At 44.3% G+C, this 10429-nt stretch overlaps 1 protein-coding gene across 2 annotated transcripts in view; it reads left to right on the forward strand.

Moving 5' to 3' along the window:
* The window catches only part of RPA1 (replication protein A1), a 57562-nt gene extending 47424 nt beyond the window's left edge, over positions 1–10138 (forward strand). For both annotated transcript variants that reach the window (XM_007123525.3, XM_055089970.1), the window contains exons 13-17: positions 1900–2032; positions 4472–4648; positions 5182–5289; positions 7764–7850; positions 9141–10138. In XM_007123525.3, coding sequence (XP_007123587.2) covers positions 1900–2032; positions 4472–4648; positions 5182–5289; positions 7764–7850; positions 9141–9248 — 613 coding nt within the window. In that variant the 3' untranslated portion in view covers positions 9249–10138. The remainder of the gene's footprint in view (positions 1–1899; positions 2033–4471; positions 4649–5181; positions 5290–7763; positions 7851–9140) is intronic.
* Positions 10139–10429: the final 291 nt, after the last annotated feature.

A 10429-nucleotide genomic window follows, 5' to 3' on the forward strand; every position in this document is an offset into this window, starting at 1 on the left:
CTCTCCCGTTGCGGAGCGCAGGCTCCGGACGCGCAGGCTCAGTGGCCATGGCTCACGGGCCCAGCCGCTCCGCGGCACGTGGGATCTTCCCAGACCGGGGCACGAACCCGTGTCCCCTGCGTTGGCAGGCGGACTCTCAACCACTGCGTCACCAGGGAAGCCCTCCTTGGAGTTTTTGAAACCGTAAACTCATGTAGCTAGTTATGGTGAAACAGATTTATGGACCTTGCTGTGCCTCTGTGACAGATTTAGCCACTGATCTGACAGAACAAAAAGGCAATTGTCTGCAGCTTAGGGCAGCATGCATTCTGTTCCATGCTTTCTTTTTAAGGAGCCTGTTCTGTATGTGGTTACTTCTAGTTATCCTTCTTTTGGGTGACATTGGCACGTTTTTAATCTCAGACTGACTCTTCCCTGCCATGAGTATGTTTCTGAGACACTTCCTCTTGGGCCCCCTTTCCTTCATATTAGCTGATATGTGATCAAGAAATGTAATCTATTTTATAATAATTTAACATAAATTAATTTCAACTTTAATAACGGCATAAATGGGGCTTCCCTGGTGGCGCGCCCAGTGGTTAAGGATCCGCCTTCCAATGCAGGGGACGTGGGTTCGATCCCTGGTCCAGGAAGATCCCACATGCCGCGGAGCAACTAAGCCCGTGCGCCACAACTACTGAGCCTGCACTCTAGAGCCCGTGAGCCACAACTACTGAGCCCGCGTGCCACAACTACTGAAGCCCACGCGTCTAAAGGCTGTGCTCCGCAAAAAGAGAAGCCACAGCAATGAGAAGCCCGCGCACCACAACAAAGAGTAGCCCCCGCTTGCCGCAACTAGAGAAAGCCCCCGTGCAGCAACAATGACCCAACACAGCCAAAAGTAAAGTTAAAAAAAGAAAATAACTTAAAAAATATATATATATTGGCATGAGTAAAATCTCGCTAAGAAGGTAAATCTACAAGGAAACAGATAAATACCTTCTAATAAATTACTTTGAATCATATAATCTTTTGAAATTATACCAGGCTTAAAAGCTCTTTCACCATGGGAACACTTTTTGCTACCCTGTTAAAATATGTCAGCTGTCCCTTTCTATCCTGATACATTTCAGTGATGATAAAAATGCAGCTGCTGAGCAAGAATGAGCATCGGTAGCCCAAAGAACTAAACCGCAGCTCTCCATTGTTGCTTTGTTTGTTGACTTTCCCGGTTACAGTTTTTAGGCCTTGGGCCCTCCGGCCAGCGTTGATATGCAAGGCTAGTTTAATAAAAGGTTCTGTGGTAGTTGGGCACTGTCTTTCTTGACCACTGGGGGGCATCAAAGCAATTGAGATAAAAAAGAGGTCATTCCCTTTCTTCAGTAGACTTAAGGTACAATGAGGAAGATACTACCATCAGCTCACTTGGCCATGACCTATGAAAGTTGGGTGGGGGGGGCTTCCCTGGTGACGCAGTGGTTAAGAATCCGCCTGCCAATGCAGGGGACACGGGTTCGAGCCCTGGTCCGGGAAGATCCCACATGCCGTGGAGCAACTAAGCCCATGCGCCCCAACTACTGAGACTGCTCTAGAGACCACGAGCCACAACTACTGGGCCTGCGTGCCACAACTGCTGAAGCCCGTGTGCCACAACTGCTGAAGCCCGCACACCTAGAACCCGTGCTCCACAGCAAGAGAAGCCACCACAATAAGAAGCCCACGTACTGCAACGAAGAGTAGCCTGCGCTCGCCGCAACTAGAGAAAGCCCACGCAACGAAGACCCGACGCAGCCAAAAAAAAAAAAAAAAAAAAAAAAGAAAGAGAAGAAGTTGGGTGGGGAGTGGATAGCCCATATATAGGTAGGAACAAGTATCATATTCAATAAGCATATATAGTGCCTGTTACTCTTTGTTTTTCAGGTTTGACTCGGAAGGACAAGCCTTAGCTGGCGTTTCCATCTCTGATCTAAAGAGTGGAGGAATAGGAGGGAGCAACACCAACTGGAAAACTTTATATGAGGTTAAATCAGAGAACTTGGGCCAAGGTGACAAGGTATCCACATTCCTAACTTTCTTCACAAAAGCGTGTAAAATGTGCGAGACAGTAGTTTTCAGATCCCATTTCTGGTCCCAGCTGTTAGACCTTAATTCAGAGCTATGAGCCTTACCTGGGGCTCTGCCCAGAGCATGGCGTGATGGTTGAGGATCCCAGCCAGAATGAAGGAGCTGTGCTTTCTAATAGGAGTATGTTACATCCCTCAGGTAGGTTGAGGCAGAAAGATGTCCAAGCTTTGACTTACAGAGCTGTGTAGTTCTCAGAGGGACCTTAGCGAAGTGGTAGTAATCAGGTTGTGTATTTTATGAACTGCCTTCGGGTCCATATTTCTCTCCTCTGATTGTTCCCGCAAACTGAAACGCCCGTATACCAAGAAGGTGGCTTTTGAGATTATAGCTCACACCGAGCATTAGTCAGTCTCAGCATCAGACATCGGGCGGTTCACACGTGCCCTCACTGGCTGTAGAATATTAACGTCTCGTGGGCTGAGCGCTGCTGGTATTCTCTGACAAGAATGGCTCTGGTATTTGACTCTAGTTGCAACTTCCCTTTCAATGTTTGTATTTAATGACCCTCCTCCCATCTTAATCTAAACCTGTATTCTGTCAGCAGTTCAATATTTAAATCATTTATTTCTCCATTATGCTCCCCAAACCAGTAATTCCTGCTTTATTATTTTCATATTATACAATATAGTTTTTATTCCTTACTGTCTCACTTCGCTGTACTCTCTTATTCATCATCGTCAATGACTGCACTTCATAATGCTGTTATACAGCATCCTGAGAATGAAACATTGGACAGATCTGTGTCTCTTGTCAACCAGTTTCTTTCTTAGATCTAGGGGTAGACAGTATGTAACAAGAAATCCAGCCTAGAGAGTACCTGTTCGCACCCCAACTTTCAAGTCACACTTTGAATCTGGACCTTACCTGGAAATACAGAACCATCCTTCAGGCATTCTCCTCGGAGACTCCCCTTCTCTAGGGCCTTTTAGAGAGAGGATTTGCCCAAGCTCTTTAAACATCCACCGTATTGTTTTGCCTCTTCTGTTCTGAAACGTCAGGAAGCCCCAGAGGCTGCTGACCTGGCCCTGAATTGAGTACACCCAGAGGGAACTGCTTGCCCCCCAAAATTATTCATCCCGTATGCTTTCCATGAGAGTTAAAAGGCAAAGCAAATAGCAACATAAAGCCCATGCACATGACTCGGCCCTTGCTACACTTACTTATCAGTGACGTCTCCACTTTGAAGAGGCTGGTTCAGTCTTTTTGCATTCTGAATTTGATAACTTAGACCAGGGGTTCACAAACAGGCCCACGGGCCATATCCAGCCTGCTGCCTGCTGTAAATACAAGTGCATTGAAACCAGCCACCCGTTCTCATCTCCATACTGTCTGTGGATGATCTTGCACCACGGCAGCAGGGTGACTGACTGCAGCAAAGACTGTGACCCAATGGCTTGTAAAGCCTGAATTAGTTACTGTCTAACTTTTTACAGAAAAAGCTTGCTGACACCTGGCCAAATAGAGATGAAGTTGAATCTAGACGCTAGAAATCATTGCTGTTGTTTTGTTTGTTTGTTTTTCCCGTACGCGGGCCTCTCACTGTTGTGGCCTCTCCCGTTGCGGAGCACAGGCTCCGGACGCGCGGGCTCAGCGGCCATGGCTCACGGGCCCAGCCGCTCCGCGGCACGCGGGAGTAAAGCCTGAATTAGTTACTGTCTAACTTTTTACAGAAAAAGCTTGCTGACACCTGGCCAAATAGAGATGAAGTTGAATCTAGACGCTAGAAATCATTGCTGTTGTTTTGTTTGTTTGTTTTTCCCGTACGCGGGCCTCTCACTGTTGTGGCCTCTCCCGTTGCGGAGCACAGGCTCCGGACGCGCGGGCTCAGCGGCCATGGCTCACGGTCCCAGCCGCTCCGCGGCACGCGGGATCCTCCCGGACCGGGGCACGAACCCGTGTCTCCTGCATCAGCAGGCGGACTCTCAACCACTGCGCCACCAAGGGAAGCCCTGCTGTTGTTTTTAATGTGGGAGGAATGGTTGAACATAACTGTGCTAGATTTTACTGCATTCCTCTGTATTTCCTGGTTCTGTTACCTTTGGAGGGTCAGAGGAACAGGAGGAACAAGTCTTTGTCTCTTGAAGTCTTTGTCTTTCATATAATCTGTTTCAGTTTTAATTAATTTAGTCTAATTTAGAATTCTTTTATTGTTAAGGAATAATATGCTTTATAACTTGGTTTATTACCTTCATGGGTTTTATAATCAGCACAAGTGACTTCTAAAACTATAGAATGAATTATGCCCAGTAATCACATTGTGATCATGAGAATTAGAATATGTAAACACTTACCCCTCGTGTGTAAGGGCAAGTCCAGTCCTGAACATAGGCCTGTGCTCTGTGTCTCATGTCACTCTTTTCTCCGGAAGCCCGACTATTTTAGCTCCGTGGCGACAGTGGTGTATCTTCGCAAAGAGAACTGTATGTACCAGGCCTGCCCAACTCAGGACTGCAATAAGAAAGTGATTGATCAACAGAATGGATTGTACCGCTGCGAGAAGTGTGACAGTGAATTTCCCAATTTCAAGTACCGCATGATCCTGTCAGTAAGTAGAATGGGTGGGTGAGGACCACTGTGGTGTTTCCTGAGTCCCTACCGCGTGCCTGGCACTGTCTCTTAGTTCAGGCTTCCAGACTGTCTGGGATGCCAGCAGTGACTGGGAGCTGTCTTATGGAGTGCCTCCTGCTGACTGAAGGATGTACAATTTAAAATGCAGAGGACTTCGGTGGCTTGTTCAAAACCTTTAGTCCAAAGGCCATCGTGGCTGGAGGGCCACTGAGTCGATTGTGCCCAGATTCTGTGTCTGAAGGAGAGTTTAGTTGGGCTGTATCTCCACTGAGATCTGAAATCACACATCCACACCACATCGTGTTCCTGCTGTGATCCAGACTTACATTTTGAACTTCTTTCTTTGGATACTTTTTACACTCTTTGGAAAGAATATGGCATATATAGTGGAAATGGTTTTTTTCCCTAGAAATTATTTTAATGAGTAGAAAAAGTTAATCTCCCAGTCTCCTTAGTGTGTCTTCCTTTTATTATTTCTTTGCTGAAATAATGTAGAGTTGTGTTTTTTAGGTAAATATTGCTGATTTTCAAGAGAATCAGTGGGTCACATGTTTCCAGGAGTCTGCAGAGGCCATCCTTGGACAAAGCACTGCTTATCTTGGGGAGTTAAAAGAGAAGGTCAGCCGCGTCTTGTATTATTACTGTAATAGTTCCCATGCTTATACCACGTACCCATTTTTTGCTCTTGAATATTTTTTGGTTTGTTGCTTTTGGGTGTTGTATAGTTTCTCACTGATGATTATTTGAGAGCTCATCCGATTCTGTCTAATTGTGTCCACCTTGGATGTGCTAACAATGAGGCATGAAGTAATGTACAGAAAATGCTTTAAAAACAGCACTTTCCAGCATTTTTTTCTCCTGTTGCTGTTAGCACACCAAGAGTTGGTGTACCTGCAATCACTTGAGATCTGGAAGGTGTCTTCTGAAATAAGCTGAAGTACAGATGTGCCTTTTTTATTTTTTTTGAGTCTGTGTTGGTCTTTAAGTCCATTATGGTTTATCCATTATGGTTTATCCCGGGACATTGGATAGTTCCCTGTGCTACAGTAAGACCTCGTTATCCATTCTAAACGTAATAGTTTACATCTACTAACCCCAAACTCCCAGTCCATCCCTCTCCCCCCACCTCTCCCCACCTTGGTAACCACAAGTCTGTTCTCTATGTCTGTGAGTCTGTTTCTGCTTTGTAGATAGGTTCATTTCTGTGATATTTTAGATTCCACATGTATGGTATTTGTCTTTCTTTTTCTGACCTATTTAGTATGATAATCTCTAGTTGCATCCATGTTGCTGCAAATGGCATTATTTCGTTCTTTTTTATGGCTGAGTAGTATTCCATTGTGTATATGTACCACATCTTTATCCATTCCAGATGTGCCTTTTTAATGTAATAAACAGTTTTCTGAAAAGTTGAATCAAATCCTGGTTTAAATTCACGTATAAGGTACTTGCTTATTTCATGTTGTCAGATGGAATTCTTACGAAGTAACTTTCTTTCATAAGATAACTTTCTCCATTTCATTTTTATAAATTAGTATTTTCACATATTAGTTTTTTATTTAATTCAGGGAATAGATTACTAATTATCCTAAACTTAAGAAAGGTACTTGCTCAGATAAAACATATAAAGACCAACTGAAGCTATATTTTCTGGGCCACACAAATTAGCATCTATCTGTAGATTTTTTTCCCCTGTTTTCCTCCAAATCGGTTAGGATACTTATAAAAGCCACTAACAAAAAAGGATTTGTCATTTGTTTTGGGGTGTGTGTGTGTGTTTCTTTTCTGTCTTCTATTCTGTCCGTTTAGCTCTGCCCCTGTGTCTCTTTGAAATTGTCCATGAGCTCTCTAAAAATAATCCCAACAAGCCCTTTTACAGAAGTAACTGGAATTGACTTTAAAGTATGATGCTATCTTTAATCTGTTTTGCCTGGTCCTCTATTTTCATATCAGATTTTAAGGCTCGAGGCAGCCTTTCAGGATTTTTTTATGAGCTTATTACATTTGGCTGGTTTCACTGCCAGTGAATGAGGACCTATAGAAACTCTTCCCTCAGGAACCATGATATTCTTGGAGTATGCGCTCCATGCTTTCACTGATCTTGAAAGAATGATGGCAGCTGGTATGATTTTTTGAAGGTTTAACACATTGTTTTATTTACATACCCGAAAGCCTGAGGACTTTATGTGTGTGTGTAGTAACCTTTACACAAAACAGTTCTATGTATAATCAAGTTATTTTCATGTTTCAAGTGGCTTGCAAAGATAATACTTGACTGATATGAACTGTTTTTTAAAAAGTTCTTGTACATTTATTTTATGCATATTTATATTAAATCCTTTCTCTGATCCCTCTCTGTTTACCAGACTTTTTTTTAAATTCAGCAGCTTAATCAAATAGTATTTGAGGGGCCAGAGAAAGAGGGAGAGAGGTTTTTAAACTTTTTCCCTAACCTTTGCCTACTTTTCCTGTCTTCCTCACTTCCTCACCAAATCCATAGCTGTAAATCCAGAGGCTGAAATAATGCATATGACAGCTTGAACCTTTTTCTGAGTGTGTCCTCCCATTCTTAATTTGTGATGAAGATGCTGAGCCTCAGATCTATTCCATCACAGACTTTTAAAGTTGAGAAATGTGTTTCCTAAGAGTGTTTCAGTTTTTTTTTTATTGTGGTAAAATATACATAAAATGTACCATTTTAACCATTTTTAAGTGTAAGTTCAGTGGCATTAAATACTTTCACATTGTTGCGCAACCATCACCGTCATCAAGCTCGAGAACTTTTTCATCCTCCTAAGCCGAAACTCTGGACCCATTAAACACTAACTCTCCACTGCCCCTGGCAGCCGTCATTCCACTTTCCGTCCCTATGAATTTGAGTACTCTAGGTAGAGTATTTTAATTTTTAATAAAATTCTACCTAAACAGTTTTATGTGATGAAATGTCACCTCAGTCATTCCTAAGAAATTTTAAACCACTGGGGGTGATCATTTTCTCAAGGATTTTCCTCGAAGTCTTTTCAGAAATCTTACGGACATTTTCAGATGGTCTCGTAGTTTCCATGCCTACAGTGTTACTTCTGTTTTTGCAGAACGAGCAAGCATTTGAGGAAATTTTCCAGAATGCCAACTTTAGATCGTTTACATTCAGGATCAGGGTCAAATTGGAGACCTACAATGTAAGTAACATCACCCAAGTTGCAGGAGGGTTAGCAGTGGGGAACTGCTGTTTTGTCACCCCCAGCAACATTATAGTGTTAACTGTCAGTTCCTTGCTTACTGTGTTCCAGACCCAACACTAAGCACCCTGCATTTATTACTCATTGAATCTTCCCAGCACTTGGTTTGGGTCCTAAAGTCAGTGTGTGAAACAAAGACCATATGTAGTTAAAATTACCTTGAAAATTCCTTAAATTGCTCATAACATCATACGGTTGTAAAGTCATGATGAAACAGCCTTTATTGAGTACTTACTATCTGCCAGATACTGTTCTACACCCTTTACATACATTGTCTTGCTTCATCCTGGCAGTAACCCTATGTGTAGAAACTATTGTTAGCCCCGTTTTTACCAGCAAAAAAATGTAGACATACGGAGAATGAGTAACTTGCCTAAATTCATATGCTAGCAAATGGCAGAGCTAATAATGGCACACAGGCAGTCCAACCTCAGAGCTTTGCTCTCAGCCATGCTTAGAAATACGACTGGGTTTAGTCAGTACAGAGCACACTGTAGTGTGTGAGCCCCTGAGCTGGCCTCACCCTGTTCTGCCTCTTCAGGCCACGTCCAACCTAGTGAACCAGCGAGGGGAGAGAATTCAGAAGACTTCTCTGCTTGCCTCAGGGTTTACTCGTTCTGTTTTATTGTCAGACCTTAACCCTAATACCTGCTGATAGCTGTGCTTGGTTTTGTGAGCGTTAAATGAGACAGGGACTCCAGATGTCAGTGATACGATGTCAGGGTGGTGTCGGGAGGGAGGGATGGCAGGGTTGCTCGGGCCCTGAGTGGTGTGGACAGGGGAGGTGCAGGGCAGCGAGGCCGCCTCTCTCAGGGCCGAGGTGGGCCCATGGCAGGCCTCCCTCCTCTGCCGCGGTGCTCCTCCTCTCCAGAGCCAGCTGTGTGGCTTTAGGAAGTCACGTCTTCTCTGGGCTCCCGTTTGCCCCTCTGTAAAGAGAATAAATTAAACTTCATGAGCCCTCTAAGGTCCATCGCACTTGGAGTCCAGGTTCCTGAGTGTTTGGGAGCACGAGGACCAGGTGAAAGGGGTCTGTGTCGAAGGGAGGCCTTTGTCCACTCTCCCGACCCCAGAAACTCTGCCCTGGGCTCTCACCATCATTGCTTCTTTATCGGAATGGCAGAACTCTGAACCCAGCGTGTCTTTGTGATTTCTCCTGCTGGGATCATTGAAACCATTGCCCCGTGGCCACAGGCTTTCCTTCGTTCACAGATCGCTTTTCTCTTTTCAAAGGATGAGTCTCGAATTAAGGCCACCGTGATGGACGTGAAGCCCGTGGACTACAGAGAATACGGCAGAAGGTTGATCGTGAGCATCAGGAGAAACGCTGCGGCGATGTGAGCCGAGCCTGCCAACGGGGCAGGAGTTTGTAGACAGAGGGCTAAAGCGAACTGACCCCCGCCCCGCCTGACGACTCCGCGTTGGCTGCAGGTGCCGAGTGCCTCTCTGGGGGGGACTAAGCCGTCGCCTCTCGCCTCTCGTGCGCATCTGGAACCCACTGGCAGCAAAGGGAAATACGCTCGGAGGGCTGTGGTGGAAACCGTGTCGGACCTCGGGGTCAGCTGGCGGGGAGTGTAGTACCAGTCACTCCCTCTGTCTTTAGGCTTTTGTCAGTTTTATTAAGATTTCACTATCTTCAACCAGGAATTACGTCACGAGTAATTGACCCTAAATCTGCAGACAGTGAAATAAATTATGTAAGTAGGGTTTCCAGTTCTCCAGTGGTGACACCTCCACGACTCGGGTCCCTTCTCCAGAGGGAGAGCTGAGAAGTGATTGTGCAGAGGAACCTGGGTGTTTTAGTAGGCGTGTCTTCCTAGAATTCAAAGGCTCTCTTTCTAGAGGTGCCACATAGTTGTTAATGCTTGGAATGGCAATAGGGTAGAATTATTAATCAAAGTCATATCTTTTCTATCTGAAAATATCCTTCCTTCAGGGTCTAATAGACTGAGTCAGATGGGTCCGATATTAATCAAAATTGTCTCTTCTGAGGAAGGCTGATAAGCATTGACTTGCCGTCCCCTAGGGACATCCAGGCAACTACAGAGCATTGCTTTAGTTTTCCCTTCAGTTAATGTTGCATTTCGGCTGGTATGCCTTTTCTACCTGTACATATTTCTTGCATTTGTATGTTTCTTTTCTTGATTAAAGCTATGTTAAGTAGAAGGGATTTTGAAAGGAGAAGCCCTTTGTTTCCATTGCTTTGTTTAATAAAACAGTATATTCTCTGCTTGTGATTCCTACTTTCTTTGAATGCAAAGGGCTCTTGTAACTGGAAAGCAATTAATTAGCCTTCATAATAAATGTTCACTGGGGGGAGATGTTAACTCCTTACAAACTCGAAGATTAGTCCAAAGCATGGAGATGATTCTTCCTAATGTTTGCAACCCTGAAATGCATCTTGAAAAGAATGAAACTACCAAAAACAAAAAGCCATTGTGCCCTGGAATGCTGATGGTCTGGCACTTTGGGATTTTATTGATGTTTACACAGCAGTCTTAACACCAACCAGGCTTTGAAAT

Source organism: Physeter macrocephalus, chromosome 14 (genome assembly GCF_002837175.3).
Source record: "Physeter macrocephalus isolate SW-GA chromosome 14, ASM283717v5, whole genome shotgun sequence".
Classification (NCBI taxonomy): domain Eukaryota; kingdom Metazoa; phylum Chordata; class Mammalia; order Artiodactyla; family Physeteridae; genus Physeter; species Physeter macrocephalus.